Below are 22,605 nucleotides of genomic sequence, written 5' to 3'. Positions count from 1 at the left end.
GCAAAGTCATGCACTTTTTATCTAGACGTCTGACAAATTTTTTGAATCTCCGGTCTCAAATGAAAAAAAGTTGCACAGAAGGACCATTGTCAGCATCAGCTCAAGTAAATGGTAACCACGCTTTCGAACAAACACTTTTCTCCGCCATGCATTGTTCTTAGCAGCTCTGTGTCTCTGAGGACGACGCTGTCTGTGATCAGGGCAGAGTAACGCAACTCTCACACACGCTGCAGTAATTGAGAGCTGCCCGCTCCGCCCCACACACTCACAGAGTGAAACTCTCCGACACAAGAAAAAAAACATAACTGATAACATCGGGCTGATATGGTAATAATTAAAATGTTAACAATTAAAATGATTAACGATTAAAAAACGTCTGTGAGCCCACCAATAAGCGCACAAAACGAACTCTATTAGAATCAATGATCCTTAATGTTACCTGTAAGCTACAGTTGGTTGAAGGCTCATTATCATTACCCCAGTTCCCAATAGCGTAATTCGCGTTTTCTTTTAAAGCAACATTTCATAGCAAACTACTTAAATAAACAGGTCATTGAAAGATCAGAATTTAAGCCTTACCGTTTTATCCCAGGACCCAAAACTTCTGGCTGTGGTCCTGCACAAGGCAGCATGGGTCACGTGTTCCACAGCAACAATAACACTGGGCTGCCCGCAGACGTGCCTGTCTGAAAATCGGCGTAGTGCACTCGGATATCGGCCGATGCCGATACATTAAAAAATGATAAATATCGGCCGGCCGATATATCGGTCGACCTCTAATTCGAGCTTTGTGACATGGTGCATTATCCTACTGGAAGTAGCCATCAGAGGATGGGTACATGGTGGTCATAAAGGGATGGACATGGTCAGAAACAATGCTCAGGTAGGCCGTGGCATTTAAACGATGCCCAATTGGCACTAAGGGGCCTAAAGTGTGCCAAGAAAACATCCCCCACACCATTACACCACCACCACCAGCCTGCACAGTGGTAACAAGGCATGATGGATCCATGTTCTCATTCTGTTTACGCCAAATTCTGACTCTACCATTTGAATGTCTCAACAGAAATCGAGACTCATCAGACCAGGCAACATTTTTCCAGTCTTCAACTGTCCAATTTTGGTGAGCTCGTGCAAATTGTAGTCTCTTTTTCCTATTTGTAGTGGAGATGAGTGGTACCCGGTGGGGTCTTCTGCTGTTGTAGCCCATCCGCCTCAAGGTTGTGCGTGTTGTGGCTTCACAAATGCTTTGCTGCATACCTTGGTTGTAACGAGTGGTTATTTCAGTCAAAGTTGCTCTTCTATCAGCTTGAATCAGTCGGCCCATTCTCCTCTGACCTCTAGCATCAACAAGGCATTTTCGCCCACAGGACTGCCGCATACTGGATGTTTTTCCCTTTGCACACCATTCTTTGTAAACCCTAGAAATGGTTGTGCGTGAAAATCCCAGTAACTGAGCAGATTGTGAAATACTCAGACCGGCCCGTCTGGCACCAACAACCATGCCACGCTCAAAATTGCTTAAATCACCTTTCTTTCCCATTCTGACATTCAGTTTGGAGTTCAGGAGATTGTCTTGACCAGGACCACACCCCTAAATGCATTGAAGCAACTGCCATGTGATTGGTTGATTCGATAATTGCATTAATGAGAAATTGAACAGGTGTTCCTAATAATCCTTTAGGTGAGTGTATAAGTAAAGACATTGAAGATTAATTTGTTCAACAGTAACAATTTTGGACCTACCGGATTACTTTGTGATTTCCATCTATGTGCCACGTGCAGTTTGGTGCAGGAACACTATATTTTCTCCGATACAGTGTTCAGTTGGCCAGGGCTCTAAGTTCCGTGGCCTCTGGATCCACTCTTCCATCCACTCTAAAAACTTGGGTAGAGAAATCAAATGTCAACAACAATTAACCACCAACAATCAAATGCAACAACAGTGTAAGTCTTGTGGCTTTGGCTAGTAACCAGGGGAAAATGTATTCTGTAACAGATAACCTCTTGATTAAAGATGAGCTCTTATCATACGGTATCCACATTGTGGATCTCCAGCACCAGTGTCCAGCTGTGCATCTCTCATATCTGAGTACATGGCTGATATACTTTTAGCAATAGAAAACAATGTCAATGTTAGGTAAATGACTTTCCAAGAATGTATAACTAAATAAATATGTATGTAAACTGCCTAACATCTATGCAGCACTGCAATACCCTTGAAACTAAATAATACTAAGACTAATATTTAGTGGTGGTAGTAGTAGTAATAATAATAATAGCTGAAAAAAACAGCATATACAGAAACAGCTGGTTACAGCTGACATTACCAGTATGGAAACCAGAGGAAACGGACCTGCAGCTAAATAAACTGGGTGGGGTGGGATGCTGTTGTAGCTTGATGCAATTGACAATGCACTTTATGTTTTACCCAAAAACATTTTTTGAATTGCACAATGACTAACCGTTTAAAACCAGATAAGCACTTACGACTTGATTAACTTAAGACAAATATCAATCACATATTATAAAAGAATACTTACCTCAGCCCATTTTGCTCCATTTTCTTGTGGATTGTATTTTTGTAGACTCCCTTACAGGACCGCAATTTCTTTTATCTTTAATCCATAGCGGAGGTAGCCCTCAATGGTCACCACAGGTATCTTGATGGCGAGTCTCCCCACTCTGCTCGTCACTGACTGCGTGAGTGCATGTAACACCTGTGTCAGATTAGTTTGCACCCTTCCTGTGTCAAGTCCAGTTAAGATGGACCGCTTCTCTACCCTCTGTGAGAGCAAAAACAACCTATGAAATGCATCTGTTGCTGATACCTGATTGCTTTCCATGTCATCTGCTAAGGCAGAAATATTTGCTGCAAGCTCTTCTGTCGCCATTACTCTAAAACAGGGCTATTCAACTTCAATAGCAAGTGGGCCGAATATGAAAATCACTGGGGGGCCACACAGAATATTTGTCAACTAATGGCTAAAAAATTACTCTTGATGATAATAGATATTATATTAGTATGAACGAATGACATCCATTTTCTTTAACTTTAATACTTTCACATAAGGAGCATTTTAACCAAGGTCCATATTTATATTTTGCTACATTCAAGATGAACAAAGCCATCAGACCAAAAACATTTCCGTGCAAAAGCGACCGATGGCGACTTGACACTGTTGAAAAGACGCTAGCAGACACTGTACTTTGCCTCTCCGTTCCTCCGAGTCCTCTGGAAAACTGGCAGAAAACGAGCCGTGATTTGACTTGTAGTGCCTCTTCACGTTGTATTCTTTCATGACAGATATGCATCCATTGCACAGTAAACAAACCCATTTATTACTCGTCGCGGCAGGCAAAACAAATATTTGTCCATCCATTCGCTCTGGAACTGGCGGTTTTCCAAATCAATTTTTCGTTTTTTGGGTTTTAAGAGCGACATGTTGTAAAGCGGTGTTAGCTTAGCTGACTCTGACCTCTTCACCTCTCACCCGCGAGCTGAGTGCAAGCGCAGAGCGAGTGTAGCAACAAATCACAGAACATGCCTGTCCGGCACGTAGGTGCGTAGTATAACGTGACGGATCGGAACCGTTATTGAAGTAGATCAGAGCTACTGGTATACCATAATTTTATTATATCACACACTGTGATTTACTGGCAGTCTTGCGGGCCATAAAAAATTTCAAAAGGGCCGCTAGTTGAATAGGCCTGCTCTAAACAAACAAATCCGTTGAATGCTGGTGAGGCCCTAAACAAGGAAGTGACTTTCGTTAATGAAGGTCTGCCTTGATGCGGTCTGACAGTTAAGAATTGCAAATTGAGTTTTCCCCCCCAACACGCAATGCAATTACCGGGGACGCCATTGCATTTGAATAAAGAGGCAAAAAACCCATGCCAATACGAAATGCAATTCAGTGCCTTGTTATTCTATTTATTATTCAAAATATCTTAAAATTAATTAAGGATTGCATAAGCACTTTGTACTTTGATTTGCCGATTGCAAAATTTATTTTCAAATTACATGCTCAGATTAAATATTGAAATGACAAATGCATGCTCTGATTGAATATTGAATTGCCAATTGCAAAATTAATTGCCATTTGAATTTTTGTGCTTATCTTCCATAATAATCGGCTCTCAAATCTAAACATTTAAAAGTATTTTGAAGGAAGCTAGATTTTTAATTCAGCAGTTATGATTTGAAATGAGGGGTGAAGAAAATGTCAGTTCAGTATGCTGGCTGCAGATATATTGGTCATATTACATTTATGCTACATTCAGTACTGCCTCCTCAGTCAGTTCTGTGACTTCGTGGGTGCTCTGTTTAATGGCAATATTAGGCCACTAGGTGGTGCTGTCACTACTTTGTAGCACTGTCACTATACTTTCAGCCTGGGTTTCAGTCCTAATGTCAAATTGGTAACTCCAGTGAAGAAGGAATCCATTATTGCTTGTTTCAGCATTTGATGTGATTTGAGGCTTGTAAATGTCAGATTCTGTCCAGAGACTGCATGCATAGGTATGACACTGTTACCATGATGACCAGAACTTGGGAAACTGGTGCTGGGGGCTGTGAGAGGGTATGGGGGCGGCTTGATGTGTAACCTCGGAGCTGGTGTGCCTGTCACGTTTTAATCAAAATAACAGGTGAATGCGTGGCTGGGAGTAACGGAACTCCACATTCCCTAAATGAAATGGACCCTGGCCTGGTTTGTCATGCCTCAGGATCCTGACTCTCCCTGTATTTTTCCTGTCTGTTGGTTCCTTCACTGCGCTCTCAAAAAGTTAACACACACCAACATATATGTGCACCTTAACACATGTACATTGACATAAGAAAAATAAAACGCATGCTCCCAAAGATATAGACTCCCAAAGATATAGACACACAGGTTTTGTGCATTGATTGGGTACTTAACCCAACTGGGGTGGGGGGTGTTGGGTCATCCAAAAAATTACCCTGTTGAGGCACAGCTGTCACATGACTCCACAGTCACCCCCAGGGGTCTGTTGGCTGAAGAGTAGAGAGCAGGGGCAAGGGAGCTCGTTTCCAGGGCTAAATAAGATTGGGGTGGTGTGGAAGCCTACGCAAAGAGAAGTGGAGGACAAACACGAGCCGAAGTGGAAAGAGTCCCACCGGAGTTAGTCACCCACCGACCCGCTGCGTCCAACCTCCACACCGCAACTCGCTAATGAAACCTGATCCAGCAGGACCCACTCTAAAAATACCATCGTCCAGGAGGACTTGGTCATTCTTGACACACTAAATTTGATAAAGATGACGCTTATTTTAATTTTCATTGCTCTGATTGAACTTTCCATGGATGTGTGAAAGTATTCCAGAACTTTCTAAGAGAAGCAGCATGAAGGTAATCCATACATCTGTTTATAATCTGTTTGCATGAAATGAGTTTTTACCAGAGTAAAGTTGTACACAGCAATGCTGGACTAAACTCCACTAATGATCGATTCCCTGCGTCTGAGAGTCTTGAGAAAGCTGATTTTGATGACACAATGTCTGAACTTTATTAATATCTTGGAACATAATTTTGATTTAAAGATTGAATTCCTAGAGATTTACCCAAAATCCTGTCCTCTACGAGAATGAAGGAGATTCACCATATTTGCAGTTATAGTGAGATGAGATTTGTGGCATAAACTGTGCTCAGGGTGTGAGCGACGCAGTAGCTTTCAGGGCATCTTCTGAGATATGAGGAAGGCCAAGGTCCAGCTAACCCTGAATAAGGGACCAGAGGAGAAGGCCAGCAGTATGGCACCCCCTAGTCCCCAGATACCATCAAAGCGTGCCAGAGGGACCCCAGATGAAGCAGCACCAGAGCCCAGGAGCTCTCCATATCCCACCCCAACGCCACCGGTGTTCATCCGAAAGATGCGCAATGCTGCTGTGGGCACGGGGTGCGACGTCCGGCTGAAGGTGGCGGTGGTGGGCAACCCACAGCCCTCCCTCTACTGGTACCACAACGACGAGCTGCTGGACACAATAGACCAGGAGTATAGTGCTCTCTGGGTGCGGGACTGCCATGCCTCCGACGCCGGCCTCTACACCTGCGTGGCCAACAACCAGCTGGGTGAAGCTCGCAGTAGCGCCATCCTGGCCGTGCTGGACCTGGGAGAAGGTTGGTAATGCAGTTTCTGGGTGTCTGGATTGGCGGTGCAGAACTGAACTGCATAAAAGCTTTGGTGGGGCGGTCATGTGTTTAGCTGGTTCTTTACCTGTAGGGTCAGCCATCTATCAGGACCTTTAGATGTGGGTTGTGACTGCAAATATCTTCATTCATTCATCACCCTGACCTGAAAGTTTGGTTGGGTAGAGGTCCTAAGCTCAGAATCCCTGGCCATCATGATCAGAGAAACAGTGCCATGTGGTAACGTTCCTAGGGGCATTAAACCTGCATGAGGTCATAGCGGTGGTGTGCAGGGTGTCTGCAATGGCAGCCCCCCCAGCTTCAGTGCCGCATTCTGACCTTTACCACAAGATGTGGGAGGGCAGTTCAGGTTGTAGGTTTCTGATGCGGCTCAAAATGGATGCCAGCTGCTCCTGTGCTGCACACTCTGGCCAGAAGGGGGCATTCTCAAGGGAGCTCAGTTTGCATGCCTGCAAGAGGAAGCAAGAGAAGAGTGTTTGAAAAGACACTATCCAGCCATGGGGCAAGTGCCGTTGCTGTATGTGATGGAGGTTGTCGTGCTGTCTGCATGGGTATCAGTGCCAGCTGGGTGCATAAGTGGCTCCTTGCAAATGGGTTTGTTATGCTGTGAGTGTGTAAAAACCTGCCAGCTCAGGGTGGCTAGACGGACTAAAGCAACTCAGAGTCCCACCCTCCCAGGACTTGGCTGCATCCTGCCCTACTCCTGATGCAATTGGCCCCCCAGAAAAGGCCTCTCAGCATCCCCACCCCCATGCCGCAGCTGTCATGTTGATCACCCCCCATCCCACTTTCCCTTCCCCACACCACTGGATATTTATACCCCGGAATTTGCCGGGCTACTGCTATCTGCACTCCGCTTACACCAGACAACGTCAAGCTTAATTATAGTCACGCTGGGGCAGGCTGGGAACTGTGCGGTGATTACACTTACTGCTGCTCTCCTAACTGGACCAGAACTGAGGAACAGCACGAGGTTTATGATGTCACCTACTGACAGCTGCTTTTCAAGAGGACATGAACATCATCGTTCTGTGTCACATTGCTGAGTGCAGTATAGACTGTTTGCTGTTTGGGCTCCAGACCTTCAAGGACTAGAAAAACGTTTTTCAGCCTGGAGAAAAGCATTAGCTAAGCAGCAGAAGGCTAAAATCTCATTTTAGTGTGTAAATGACTAGCCTTATTCCAGTAAGGTTCATTTCTAGTATTCTTGTGCCATGATGAGGCATCAGTATGGGGTGGGCTCATGTATCACATGACTTGCTCATATCATATGACCAGCTGTGTACATGACAGACATGTGCTGCCCTACACAAGCATTACCAGAGCCCCCCCTTTTGAGACAATGTGAAATTGGGCATTGATGTTGACGCCCTAGATGGACACCTGTCCCGCTTATACGATTGACAGGCTCTGGCTCTGAGAACCCAGTGTTATCTTGACAGGTGTAGAGGGGGTAATGCAGCAGCAACCAAAGTGACATGCACAACCTTCCACCTCCCACAGTTTGGGGAAAGTCCCTCTGGACCTTACAGGGTCTGCAGGCTGTCATGAAAACAGCTTTCTGCTGGTTCCCCTGGCCTTTCAGTATGCAGTGGGGCACAGAATGTCCTTCCAGGATGTTCACTTCTGCTCCCGTGTACACCCTGATCATCTCTCAGAGTGCCATGCGATTTGTTCCTCGGGGAGTTAAGGTTACCTGGGGTGGGTAGCACAAAAAACCTTTAGTTTTCCCATTAAATATAACACTTTTAGCCAGTTTCCCAGTCAAGGATTAAGCCTAAGCCTAGACTAGCTTTGAGTTTCAATGGTGAATCTCCATTGATACTGCAATTTAGTCCAAGACTTGGCTTAATCCTTGTTTGGGAAACTGGCCCTTAAGGTTTAACTTTTACTTAGCTAAGAGATTTATTTAAGGATGTTGCACAGAATCTCTTAAAAGGTTTCATTGGTACAGAAAAACCTTAAGGGATTTACTGTATTGAAAAGGATTTTACGGCAGTAAAATCGTACAGTTTCCACGGGGACGTCTGTTTGCTTGCAGTTGTGCGTGCTCGTGATACCTGTTATCGCCTCCAGTGTTAATTTTGTTGACGAAAAAGTTTACGAAAATACGGCCAGACGAAGGGTTTTTGTGTGACAATGACTAAAACAAAAACGTGATTTAAATATTTGTTTAATGACTAAACATATTATTCGTTTGACTAATTTAAATGAAATAAAAATAAAATCCGGATTTCGTCACCACTGCATATTTATCTGATAAAAAGAGAAGGGTCCAGCTGCAGACGCCTGTAGAGTGGAGCTCCGCCGGAAATACGTCACCTCCACAGGAAACAGGTGACTCAACTCTGTGTTACAGCGAATAAACACTAAGTTCACTAACCATAACCCTAACCCTAACCGGAGTACGCCCTTAAAGATCACGTGTTTCCTGTGAAGGTGGCGTATTTCCAGTGGAGCTCCACTCTACAGGCGTCTGCAGCTAGACCCTCTTGCACCTTTGCCCTTTTTGGCTGAAGAGTTTAGTTACACGCATGACGTTTGTATCCCAGGCAGTTCCGATGCGTAATCTGCTATTTCTCCTGAATATAATGTAAAGCAGTGAGAACTGGTTTTCAGTTAATTTACCTGGTAAAATAAAGTTTAAATAAATGACATAAATGCTCTAATAGTAGACTTTTCACACTTTTCCCGAGGGGTCTGCGTCAGAGGGAGGGGAGGGACTGGTTTGGGTCCTTAGTGTTCTGTGTCAGAAAAAGGGGCATGTCTGGCTTGCATCTTTGGGGGTCTGCTTCAGAGAGAGAAGTGTGTCCGGTTTGTGTCCTTAGGAGTTGCTTTAGTGAGTGGGGCATGTCCAGGTTTGTCTGCTTCAGGGTCTGTGTCAGAAAGAAGGGCCTGTCCTGATTGAGTCCTTAGGGGACTGCATCAGAGAGAGGATCATGTCCAGTTTGTGTCCTTAGGGGTCTATATCGGAGAGAGGGGTGTGTCCAGTTTGTGTCCTTTCCGGTCTGTATCAGAGAGAGGGGCATGACCAGTTTGTGTTCTTAGAGGTCTGTGTTAGAGATTAGGGGTCTACATCAGAAACAGGGGCGTGTCCGTTTTGTGTCCTTAGGGGTCTGTGTCAGAGAGGAGGGGGTGTGTGGTTTGTGTCCTTAGGAGTGCTTTAGAGGGAGGGGTGTGTCTGGTTTGTGTCCTTATGGGCTTGCATCAGAGAGAGGGGCATGTCCAATTTTTGTCCTTAGGGGTCTGTGTCAGAGAGAGGGGCGTGTCAAGTTGAGTGTTGCTTTAGAGCACAGGTGTCAGACTCTAGTCCTGGAGGGCCGGAGCCCTGCACATTTTTGGGTTTCCCCTCGTTTAACACACCTGATTCAACTTCTTGTGCTAATTATCACATAGCTGTTGAGCTGAATCATTTATGGTGGAACAGGGAAAGAACTAAGCTACACAGGGCTCCGGCCCCCCAGGACTGCAGTTTGACACCCCTGCTTTAGAGGGAGGGGCGTGGTCTGGTTTGTGTCTTTGCTGGTCTGCTTCAGAGACAGGAGCGTGTCCGGTTTGTGTCCTTAGGAGTTGCTTTAGAGGGAGTGTCATCCTTAGGTGTCTGCATCAGAGAGAGGGGCATTTCTGGTTTGTATCCTTATGGGTGTGATTTCATGGCCATCTTGGATGAGATGTTTAAATGGCAAAAAATAATTTTAAGCTGTTTAACCTGAGATTAGTATTACTTCTTTAAATTTACAATAGGAAAGCTGTATTGTGTGTTCATCAGAATGTTAGTAAGATGATCACAAGATGTGATTAGATTAAGTCTGAAAGTAACATCTCAGCTTTCTAGTACAAAAACTACTGGCAGTTTGCAAGGATGACTCATATTTCAACCAGAATGCACAGATGGGATTTTATAAACAGAGCCATAAAATTATCGTTATATTATGCCTGTCCTCTAAGCCGACTTGATTTTCTTCAGCTACCTAAACTATGATCGGTCAAGAGTCAGAACTCTGTGATGTGCATTTCAGCCAATCAGCGCCTTTGGTGTCATTAAGTTCTGGTGTTTTATGAGCATTGTTTCATCTTGTGATTGACAGCACAGCGGGCACATAATAAATGATGTCAGATATGTAACATTTTATTTTCTATCTGCAGAAAAACAAGACATAGACTGAATCAACTTTGTCAGCTTTAACTTTCATGTGAGTGCATAGTCTGAACCCTTACTAGCTGTTGTGAAAATGTGCTCATCTTTGTTTACTACTGTAGTCATTTCCTTCCATGCTCAGGCACTCTGCATCTCTGAAGAATTTGGTCTGTGGCTGAGTGTGTCTGTGCTGTTCCAAATGTAGTATCAGTGTAGGTCTGTCAGTTGCCATCTGTGTCTATGCTGCTCTGTATGATGTCAGTTCTAGTCTCACTCTTGCCCACTAGATTCACCATACTAAAGGCAGCTGCTCGGGACTTGTGCAATTGCTGCAAATGTTGCTCGCACTCATCTCAGAGGCTGCTCTTCTCCATTAAATCCTGCTTTTTTGCTGTTCCACATCCTGTACTACAGATGGAGGCTATTTATCACACTTGGATCCTCGTGTTCACGCTGTCTCATGGCACCTAGCTTGAACCACCTCAACACACATAAGCTCATTTATCTGAAGGTTTTATCAAAAGCGACTTACAGAAGATTAATGGCTTATGATAAACCGGAAATGAGGCACAGCGCCCTCGGCAGGACTAACAAGCCAGCAGCAAACCTGGAAAAGTCCTCCCTTTCATGTGAAAGGACCACATGTCAGCTGGCACTTACTAAGGTGCTTTGTGTTAGAACTCTGACACGCATGACAGGCGTGTAATTAGAGAGCCGTGTTAATGGAGGGTGACGCAGTATAGTCACCACCCCCTCAGCCAGCAGTGTGTAAACACTGCGACCTCCAGTAATACGAGCTGACCCACTGGCCTGGCACCAGGGGGGTGGTGGGGGCTCACATCGCCACCATGTCCACTCGATGTGTGCTCGTTACCATCTCCATTACCACGGCAACAGGTCCCACTATTAGAAAATGCTGTGAAATGTCCCAGACTCACTCCTGTCCCTCAGGATTGGGGGGAGGACTGTTCCTGATAACATTCAGAGGTGAGAGACTGCTGCAGTTGTTTGGAGACTAAGCAGCTGTTACAGTGTCGCAGCTTTGCCTGGTGGGGGCAGTATCGATCCCCACCAATTGACAGCTGAAGCTCTCTTCAGCCATGGTCTACTGTGGGGTATAGGCAGAATCTTAGGCTTTTAGGAGAATTAGGAGAGGTGGGGGATGATAAAAGGCACAGGAGAGATCAACCTACATTTTAGCTCTCAGGTCAGTGAGAGTGTGTGTGTGTGTGTGTGTGTGTTTGTCTGTCTGTCTGTCTGGCTGACTCACAGCTTTTTTCTCTCTGGAGGAAGCAGACCAGTGAAAGCTCTCTCTCCCCCCCTCCTCTCTCCCTCGCTGTCGCTGCCTCCCTCTCGCTCTTCCTCTCCCTTTCTCTGTCTCCATCACTCTTGCTAGCCACTGCACTGGCTGATATTCGGATATTCGGATCCTTGTTCCAACGATCGTGTGCGGGACTGCTGTGGTAGTGTCGGGGCCCTCAGTTCGCTCAAAGCCCCTGATGCAAATCACCGGTTCACCTGTGTTTATCACGTGCTGCTTTTTCACCAGCGCTGGATGAACCACAGCTTAGGAAATTCAAACTTTTCTGGCTTCATTGTCATTGACGTCTTTCATTGAAGTTTTGGCCGGAGATGCTGCCTGAACGCGGGACCAGTGAGTGTCTAGCATGAGGGGTGTCATTGCCACAGAGACGAGGTCACCAGTCCATGTGCCGGGAGGGCCGTGCATTTAAAAAAAAAAAAAAAAAAATCTCTCTGTCCCACACTGGAAGAAAAAATAGAACCTGGACCTGTTACAACCATGAAGAAGATCTGGTCAAAGAAGAGGCTCCAGGTGAGTACAGCTGTCTGTGAACTCTGACCCTTGTCCCCTTTGCTTATGATCTGTGTTGCCTGGCGTGTGGCCATCACAAACCATACAGGGCAGATGTGCATAGGAAGCCAGAGCTACAGCCAGCCGGACTGGACACCATCACATGTGTCCCCTGACTTACAAAATGCTGCCAGTGTGGGCTCTAAACTGACCTCCCTCCAAAATGTCACCGTGACACAAAAAGGCACCCAGGGTACCAGGAGGGGTACAGGCACAGGAAGTGACAGGATCAGACAGGAGCGGTCTTATGGAGCCAGTTGCCCTATCCCATGATGCCAAGCGCTCAGGAAAACAAAAGTTATGGTGCCTTTGAGCCAGTCAACTGTGCCAGGGTCAGGGAAATTGTCTTGCCATGTCTATCACTGCCTTCACTGTGTTGCTGTGGTTATTGCTTTATGCTTATTTTTTAATGCTTGTTGCCTGGCCCACCTCCCTTTTGTGCATGTCACACAGGTCATGCTTCTGGCTTCGTGGTACAGATTCATTTGCTGCAGTAGGTCAGACCGTGAGCAGTTCTTTAGGAAGACAGGAGGGAAAGAATCAGAATCACAGAGAGAGCGCAAAAGCTGCAGACTAAGAAGGCCAGTTTGGTAGCTGTTAAACCTGTCTGGTCCCTAGAAGAAAAGCTATGCTGTGTGTGATCTGGGTGAATGGCTGTGGAAGTGGAGCAGTGACAAACTGTGTCTATGTTTTGTAGGGATGCACTCTTTAGTTATCTGTGTCAGGGTCTAAAGCAGGGATCACCAACCTTTTTGAAACTGAGAGTTACTTCACAGGTACTGAGCCTTATGAAGGCCTACCAGTTTGATACACACTTCTTAAATAGCACATCTGTTCAGTATAATAAACATGTTTTAAATGCTTTTTTTATTATTTTAATTGTCATTTTCAAATCTATATAAATGCAAATGTGATAAAAGAAGAATAGCAACAGGATAAAATGAAATGTTAGATGCTGCTCACTGGTAAGTTGTGCTATTTTTAGAACAGGTCTGCGGGCGACTCATGTGGTCCTTGGGGGCATCCTGGTTCCCACGGGCACCATGTTGGTGACCCCTAGTTTAAAGATTGTTATGAGGGGCACAGTGAGCACAGGATGAGGTGGGGAACCTGCAATCCAGACATGAAGCCGTTAGAATGATGTTGGAGAAAATTCACATGTGGAAGAGTGGGTCAGGCCACAGAGGTGCAGTCAATGCAAGCCTGCAATGTGGAGGAGGTAATTAGGTCTGGGTCTGAGAGGATGTGGTGGCCAGCAAAGGGTGAGAAGGCGACAGGCTTCTTGGTCCGGCTGAGGCAACGATAAAACACAGGTCACCCTAACACAGTTTTTATCACACTCGGACTCAGTTTTATATTTTTAGCATGTTAACAACATGATAATAATATAAAGTAAATATAAATTAATAATATAAAGTAAACTGTAGTATTATTTTTAAACCTTAGGTGTGAGTATTCTGCATGTTTTAACATAATTCCTGTATATAGATCTGTGAATACACGATCAATGAATTAAAGGTTTTGGTAAACTAGATGGTTTAACTAAAATGGGTTAAGAGGAGAGCAACCAGTAGCCTGACCATAAGGCCCAAACTCCATCATCATCCTCCCATAAGGAGACAGACAGATACACTGTCATTGTCACCATCCATTAAGGTGTTGATTGTTTACAGTGGTGGGATTGGAGATGTTCAACATACGGGTCACTCTGTCAGAATGCAGGCCATCAGTCACTCACCAAGTCGGTAAGGCTGGGTTTCCGCCGTCATGTCCCGTCCTCTTAATGCAGGCTCCCAGCGGTCTTTAGGAGCCTCTGCATTTGGTTTACAAAGTTGACAGTCATATGATCTGCTGCTTTCTTCAAGTTGAGGGTTGTGTATGTGTATATTTGATTCCTGTATTAAATGGTCATCCTATAAAAAATATTCCTCCCTTTATGTGGGGTGAGTGGAGTGGAGACCCCATTCATCCAAAGATATGTGAAGCTCGTTGATCTCCTGAACATCCCCAGTTCCCTGTCAGTGTCTCCAGTTACTCTCCCTGGTCGCTGTTTTCAGTCGCTATCCCCAGTCGCTATCCACGTTTGCTGTCCCAGGGTGGGCCACTAGTCTGCTTGGGTTTAGCCTTTCACCACGCAGCAATAAAACCAACACCACAAGGTTGAGCCATGGGGGAATCTCTTTACATTATTGTAGTGATCATTTTCATGGGTGCTCTATATGGATGCATTAATCCTTGTCATCAATATATTAGTTGGAATTGGCTCAGGCCAGCTTGCCCTGAGAACCCCTGCCTATCTGAGTGTGAGCTATCCTGGATTCTCAATAGACCTGGCTGTTCCAGGCTCTTCCTGCTGCTTCCTGATGTTTCACAGATGTGTGTGAGAGTTTTGATTTAGTCTACATACTAGTTTCTCTCCTTCACTACTGCTAATTAGTGCTAGAGTTACCTCTGTAGACATCAGGGGGCACTGTTCATTTAACCTGTGCATGGTCATAGCACAGTGCATGTCTGTGATACTTGGTAATACTCTTTATTCTTTCATGTACATGCCCATCACTAAATACATTTTTTGTCTTCTCATTTCAGAAACCTGGACACTCTAGTCGAACCTTTGGACGGTTTACCCATGGTGTGTTTGGGTTTATAGATAACAGGTTATTATAGCAGAGATTCTACAATGGCATTCCAGAGAATTTGCTAGGCAACAATGTGTTTGCCATTCACCCAAGTTTAAGGATGCCTCAGTCATCTCAGTCAAGGGAGCGCCCAATCGATCATCCCAGTAGAGGGAGCACTTGTACTTCAGTCATCAGTTATGCATTCACCCACAATGTCCCAAAGGCTTTCCGACTTAAATCTGAAAAATATGTTGTCAAAATAGGTCAAGACCATCTGGGTGCCTTGAATTATTCTGGGACCCAGGGTGCACCAGAGCAGGTCACTCACTGTTGAGCCAGTTACTCAGATCTCTCAGAACCAAGCATGCTTCCTTTATGGGTGAAGCTATAGTCCTGCTGTATAAATGCTGGACTCACTGAGTCATAGCCATATCCTGAGAACTCTGCTTTCCAGCATCTTGCTTCTTTCTCTTTATTGTGAGGGTGGAAAGTTTCATGCCCCCAGCACCCCCCCACCCAGCCAGTCAAAGGTTTGTGATTGTGACAAATATCCAGCCGTCACCAAGGCATCCTGAAACTTAACCACAAACTCCATTTGCACATTCCTTGCTGTTAAATGTTGAACTCGTTATAAATATTATGCAAGCTCTTTTGCTTCTTGTACTGTAATAAATTACTGGTTGAAAATTTTTCTCTCTTGATCATGTTATTTGTGTTGTTAGTATTAGTTCTAATTGTGTCTGTGTCGAACCTGTCTTGTTTTTAAGTGTCAGAATATACTCAGAAGGTTCTGGTATGTGTAGCATGAGAGTAAATATGGCAACTTGCCACACAACCACGATCATGCCCCAGCAGACACGCACTGCTGTAGCCTCGTCAAACAGTCCCAGGCCATATCAGTAGTGCTGTGGTGATGCTCGACATGCTGCACGGTTTGGCTGCAGCTGATTGGCTGTGAGTAGGCGTACAAGCAGTTCCCATAGTAACAGGGCTTTTCTGTCTGCTTTTCCTTGCTACCACTATGGAAGCGAAGTTTTCCGCTCCTGCAGGAAACAGCGTTACGGTAAAGGCCCTCATTGAGTGTTCTGGATCTTCGTCCTATCCATCGTTCTCTACCTCAGTGATATTGAATGACAAAGCTCACGTGTGAAAGTCATAATTTATGGGTACACACATGAAGATTAAGTGGTCATGCTCATGTCATCATTGCTTTTTAACTGCCCTCTGCCCGCCCTGTCTTTTACCACCAAACATTTTGGTGTGTTTCCCTGTACGTCACTGCATCACCTCGTCTCTCTGTTTCATGTTCTCTCTGGTGTCCATCTCACCCTATGTTTCTCAATGTCATCCACATGACATGCTCCCTTGCTGCTCTCTGGCACCCCTGTGTCTGTCTCACTGATCCCATTGCCTGTCTCTCTTTCCAGACTCAGAGACCACCGAAGATGAGACCACGGAGGCCCACATCCCGATGGAGGCTAAGGGAGAGGTTGGAGGGCAGGCAAAGCAGGCCCCCCGCAGAGGTAAACCACTCTGTGGTGAATGGCCGGGGGTCTGTACTCACACAGTGATTTAGACATGTTCTCACAGCTGGCGGTCTGGGGAGGGTGTCCCACCCCCACTGAAACCATGAAGTAGGAACACAGTCTGAGGTGGGCTGCCAAAACAGTGAGCTGCAGGGGGCCTCTCCTTGTGCGTCATCAGCACCATGATGGTCTTCAAATGTTCTTCCCATGATTTAGATCAGATTGCACTTAACGTGAGATGACGTTCATCTTTTGCAACCATAAATCAATGACAGATGGCTAAGGTAATGGCTTTGCATTTACATTTGTCACCCCGCTGTATTATTTTTGCATTGTTGTATTATTTATTTATCTAGGTTCAGACATAGGAAATAAATCCTGGATGGTTGCATTGCTGAAAACCTTCTTAGCTAACATGTAGAAATATTCATGCAGATGGCTGCATCCAACAGGGCCAGTATGCGGCTGTTTCTGAAGTGTCGTACATTGGGTTGTTTTCTTGCTTGGCTTGAAACTACTTGGGGAAGAAGCTTTTAAATCCATCCAGCGTCTTTCTCTCTCTCACACACTGCTGCTACTTTAAGCCACTGACTTAGGCCACCTTGCCCAAGTGGACACAAAGACACAGGGACAGTGCAGGGGATGCAGTCAGGAGATGTTTCTGGCTGAACGTTGGTCAAGTGCCCCGTAGTGTTTTGCTAGTCGACCACAGCTCAGCGCAGTTTGTCAGCGAGTATAAATAACGCATTGTCTTAAATACTCTGCTACCGTCTGCGTCTATCAGAACCCAGTTGCTATGGAGAGGAATGAGACATGAAGCCCTGCCCCTGATAAGGCACCGAAACCTAAAACCATCTGTGCATGAAATCATAGATGGAGCAACACTTTCCCAGCTTCTCCTGCTGTACAAGTGTTTACAGGTATATAAAGGGTGAAGCCACAAACTGCTCTTCATAACTGGGTTGGCTAAACCATGAAACAGTAGGACTGATATAAAAGGCTCATCACTGAAAACCGGAGATCCTAATTTGGCTTCCAGCAGGTGGGTTCCTCTCACTCCTACTAGCGACTGGGTACTGCCAAGAACAACATGTTGCTCAATGAAGCCTGCAGCCCAAAGAGCAAGCTGGGTGGCTGTCTTGGCTGCCCCTAGCTGGCACAGTGTGGTGTATCGAGGGGGAGATTAATTAGCCGTTCTCGACTGTGATCATTTAAAAATTCATGTAATTTTAGTCACCATGGGAGCCTCTTACTGACAGACAGGGGTGTTTGCCTGCCCCCTGTTGACGGGGAATGCGCCTCCATGCCAGTTTTTCCAGCTTTGCCGTCCAGTACTGTTACTTTTGGTGGCCTAGGATTTACTCCTAACCTTCTGCCCTGCTCCTTGAAACCTTTCCACATTCAAGCAACAAAAACACTGTGCCAAGCAGTGGCCTGTTCGGTGAGCTTGGCACTTGGGCCACTCCTCTGTGATATGTCAGTTGAGCATCTGTCCCCCCCTGCTGATGATGTCACATTGCCAGGGGCTTTGCAGATCAGCAGTCCGGTATAGTGCTTATCCGGTACAGTGCTGCCCTCTGTGGCAGACTCAATGCCACAGATTTAATGCCTGTGGACATAATTGTACTCCTATCCACAACTCAGCCTGCTCCCTCATATAAACACAGTTTTCCTGTGAGCCTTCGGAGGCCCAGTCTTTGATGGCTTTTTCATAATTTCAGGTGAAGGAGTGAGGAGCGTCCTTGCTGAGTCAGGTCCGAGTAGGGGAATTCGCACAGACGGCTGGAGTCCCGGTCAGGACACAGTGGTGGAGGAAGAGGAGGCGCCAGCTTTGGGTTCAAGAGCACCGGGGCTGCAGGACCCCCTGAGAGCTGGCAGGCAAGCGAAGCCGCAAGAGGTGCCAGGGGGCCATGTCAGGCACCTGGGCGTGGAGCCGCTGATCCGAGCATCCCGTGCCAATTTGGCTTGCCCGGTGTGGGGGTCTGAGGAGAGCGTGTCTGTAGCTAGCGACCACTACAGCAGCACGTTCAGCCTCTACAGAGGAAGGACCTTTTCTGTGCCACTCTATGACCGCTAATGTCACAACATTAAAAAAAAAGACACCCCACCAACTCACTGGCCCTAAGGTACAAAAACATCACACCTCAAACATAATGCTCCCAACACAAATTACTGGACAGGCAACAGCAGACCCTGGACATAACACAGCCGGGCACACACAGATAGACATGTAACAATGAATTGCGAATCGGTTAAAAATCGAAGGAAATGTATGACGATTTAGACCAGCTGATGTGGAAAATGAATCACTACTTTATGAGTACCTCACGGTGCTTTACTTAAAAGGGGAAACCACGCTAAAAAGCTGCACATGCAAGCCGTAGTTTATTTGGTAATGCTTTATATTAAGTACACCTTCATAATGCATTCATTATGCATTTATAGAACATTCATTAGCAGCATGCAAGTACACTTTAACATCCTAACATCCCTTAACAGCTTTAATATATACTCAGCAAAAAAAGAAACATCCCTTTTTCAGGACTGTGTATTTCAACAATAATGTTGTAAAAATCCAAATAACTTTACAGATCTTCATTGTAAAGGGTCTAAACAATGTTTTCCATGCATGTTCAATTAACCATAATCAATTAATTAACATGCACATCCGAATATCACACCTACGTGACAGGTACAGGATGGCCACAACAACTGCCCAAGTCACACCAGGAACACACAAGCCCTGAGTCCAGCCTCTCTCAGCCTATTGCGGACAGTCTGAGCACTGATGGAGGGATTGTGTGTTCCTGGTGTGACTCAGGCAGTTGTTGTGGCCATCCTGTACCTGTCACGCAGGTGTGATATTCGGATGTATCGATCCTGTGCAGGTGTTGTTACACGTGGTCTTCCACTGCGAGGATGATCAGCTGTCCTTCCTGCCTCCCTGTAGCGCTGTCTTAGGCGTCTCACAGTGCGGACATGGCAATTTACCCTAGCCACATCAGCAGTCCTCATGCCTCCCTGCAACATGCCTAATGCACGTTCACGCAGATGAGCAGGGACCCTGGGCATCTTTCTTTGGGTGTTTTTCACAGTCGGTAGACAAGTCTCTTTAGTGGCCTGCGTTTTTAGAACTGTGACCTTAAATGCCTACTTTCTGTAAGCTGTTAAGGTCTTAACGACCATTCCACAGGTGCATGTTAATTAATTGATTATGGTTAATTGAACATGCATGGAAAACATTGTTTAAACCCTTTACAATGAAGATCTGTAAAGTTATTTGGATTTTTACAACATTATTGTTGAAATACACAGTCCTGAAAAAGGGACGTTTCTTTTTTTGCTGAGTATATATTAATAACAAACATTACATGATTATACAATTATAATGTTTGTTATTATTATATAATGTTTGTTATTAATGTATATTACAGCTGTTAAGGGATGTTAGGATGTAAAGGTATACATGCATGATGTTTATGAATGATTTCTGAATACTTAATGAATACATTATGAAGGTGTACTGAACGTTTTATGAATGCAATATAAAAGCATTATGAAGGTGCAGTTAATGTAAAGCGTTACCATTTATTTATTTGAAGATTTTTTTTTTTTTATTTTGATTTGGGATTTTTTTTAAACAGAATTTTATTCAATTTCAGTTGCACTGTTAAGAAGAGGACACGTTTTGCACAGTTTAAAAAGATAAAGAAATATTTTTGAATAAATTTGTCTGCAGCTAATTCTGTTAAAAAATTGTGAGAAAATCGTATCGTGAACTTAGAATTGTGAATCGTATCGAATCGTGAGTTGAGTGTATGGTTACATACCTACACACAAACCATGTTTCTTTCTTTCCATTCACCCTGTTTAGCCTTTAGCAAATAAACAGACATCAAATCGTGATGTAAGGTGGCCATGCACAGTGATCACCACCTTAATGACAGCACATTAAACAAGCCATTGTCTCCTTTCCTCCCCTGTCTCTGCCGCACAATTATTGATCAGTAATAATTGGTCAGTTTAAATTTAATCGTCCACTTCTGCGGTCATGATTAGCATTACAGTGGTACCTCAGAACTCAAACTTAATCCGTTCAGAACTCCGGATGGAATCCTAAAAAATTTGAGTTCTGATCGAATTTTCCCCATAAGAAATAATGGAAAACCAATTAATTGGTTCCCAGCCCCAAAAAATTACCCCTTCATATGTTTTTTTTTAAGCATTTAAACACAAAATGAACAGGATAAAACAAGAAGAGCATATACTGTAGTAAACACATCTAAGCACATTTATCAAAAAGTAATTTGTAAAGTAAGAAAATAAATGTATCCAAACAATGTGTAAAATAAAAAAAAAAACAATGTGTCCTGCCCCAATTGTCCGCTCCTTCCGTGTGCCACGCCCCCTCGTTAACCTTGTGTATAATTCCAGTGTGATCAGCTGTTTCTGGTTGTTGTCATTAGTCCTCTGTGTTTAGTCCGCGTTTCAGTTTGTTTCCCCAGTCCGGTCATTGTACTGTCCGTCTGCGTTCTGCCTGCCTTACATGTAATTAAACCCCGTATTCCCCGATACCCTGACGTCTGCGCCTTTGTCTCCGTTCCATCCCCGCTCAGCACAACAATATTATTATTATTAAATGTATTAATGGTTTATTATTAATACCTGTATTACAATAATTAATAAGAAATCCATCCATCCATTTTCCAAGCCGCTTATCCTAATGGGTCGCAGGGGGTCCGGAGCCTATCCCGGAAGCAATGGGCACGAGGCAGGGAACAACCCTGGATGGGGGGCCAGCCCATCGCAGAGTATAATAAGAAATCATTGTTTTTAAATGTATTTTATTATATAATAATATAATTACTGTTACTGTCTATCATTGTCTAAATGTATTTTTACTGTCTAAATATATGTATTCAGCTAGTGTAATTATGCACGATGCAATCACAGTGAATGCGAGGCTGAGACTGAAGCATTACCCTTTGTTTCCGTTGAGAGACGTGACTCATTTCCCTGCGCCTACAAGTTATCTTAGATCGGCGTTTACGGTTCGACTTCTGAGATTCAAATCGAGTTCTAAGTAATTTTTTTTTTGAACTGGTTGGTTTGACTTTTAAGAAATTCGAGTTCTAATGAGTTGGAGAACTGATGTACCACTGTATTAGCATTTACATTTATTTATTTACAAGTGCAGCTAGGCTTCCAATGAGATTAGCAAGTGCAATACAATACATCACAAGACATTGTAAGTGCCTAAGAGAAGAGCTATTCCTATATGATGAACTGGGTTTCTACTAGACAAGTGCAAAATGCAAAAGCATCCACACATGCCTAGAAACCAAAAGCAGGGCATTCCAGATGAAGCCACAGCAGGTTGGTGACTGGATGAACTGGGTGAGCTCTTCCCAGAAAAGATGGGTTTTGAGGTGTTTCATGCAGGTTTGAGAAGAGACTTTGGTGACTTGATGTGGATGCATAACTCATTTCTTCTCACATGGTGGAGGGAGCTCCAGGTGGGATTGGTTTTCGCATATCGGGAGCCAATGAAAAGTAACATGCTTCTGCACTTTTAATCAACTGCAATGGATTCAGAGCCCATGCTTGTCAGTAAAGAGTAACAGTAATCAAATAATGGGATGATAACAGCCTGTACTAGGAGCTGAGCTGCATATTCTGATAAAATCTGACCTCCATGATATTACATACACAGTAAATCCACAAGACTGGAACAGCGCTGCAGCAAAGCTGGTCAGCAGTAGGTAGCTGGTCATCTATCATTACCCCTAGGTTTCAGGTAGACTTTGATGGAGACAGGAAACAGGAAGCTCAGCCTTTCAAAGGTTCAGCTGGATATGCTATTCCCTCATTCAGATTGTGATGTCGGTGAGGCATGTGGAAATCTGAGCCAAGACTCATTTCCTGTGAGGGAAAGGTGATTTAAAGTCAGATGTTATCTGTGTAGTAATGGTAGGAAAAGCTGTGCGACTAGACCTAAAGAGTAAGTGTAGAAGGAGAAGAGAAAGGGGCCAAGGCCAGAGCCTTGCGGCACTCCAGTTATTATCTGATGCAACCTAGAAACCTGTGTACTCCACAGTACTCACATTATCCAAACAGACTGGATCTACTGCTGCATATTTTTAGTTACAGACTATTAAAGTTAAATGTGATCAAAAAAAGGAATATTTACAATACTGTAATGTTATTTTTCTTTGACGCAGTATTCTCTAATTGCAACATTTGATTCAGTAGTTCTTATTCCTCAGTTTTCTTGGTC

At 44.5% G+C, this 22,605-nt stretch overlaps 1 protein-coding gene across 12 annotated transcripts in view; it reads left to right on the top strand.

Annotated features, from left to right (window-relative positions):
* The first annotated feature begins 1,039 nt into the window (after window positions 1-1,039).
* Window positions 1,040-22,605, top strand: part of LOC111842934 (striated muscle enriched protein kinase) — a 51,080-nt gene continuing 29,514 nt past the window's right edge. Inside the window, exons 1-5 of one of the 12 annotated variants that reach the window (XM_072717035.1) lie at window positions 5,901-6,140; window positions 14,771-14,813; window positions 15,836-15,865; window positions 16,230-16,325; window positions 18,050-18,206. In XM_072717035.1, the coding sequence (XP_072573136.1) occupies window positions 6,045-6,140; window positions 14,771-14,813; window positions 15,836-15,865; window positions 16,230-16,325; window positions 18,050-18,206 (422 nt within the window). In that variant the 5' untranslated portion in view covers window positions 5,901-6,044. Of the gene's footprint in view, window positions 1,124-4,096; window positions 6,141-7,412; window positions 7,872-10,310; window positions 10,364-11,536; window positions 12,143-14,770; window positions 14,839-15,830; window positions 15,866-16,229; window positions 16,326-18,049; window positions 18,207-22,605 lie in introns of those variants that run through there. The other 11 variants (XM_023810078.2, XM_023810075.2, XM_072717036.1 and 8 more) reach the window with 11 other exon arrangements.

This window comes from Paramormyrops kingsleyae, chromosome 1, assembly GCF_048594095.1.
Source record: "Paramormyrops kingsleyae isolate MSU_618 chromosome 1, PKINGS_0.4, whole genome shotgun sequence".
NCBI classification, from domain to species: Eukaryota; Metazoa; Chordata; class Actinopteri; order Osteoglossiformes; family Mormyridae; genus Paramormyrops; species Paramormyrops kingsleyae.
Note: the sequence above shows the minus strand (reverse complement) of the source record. Positions and strands in the feature narration are given on the sequence as shown.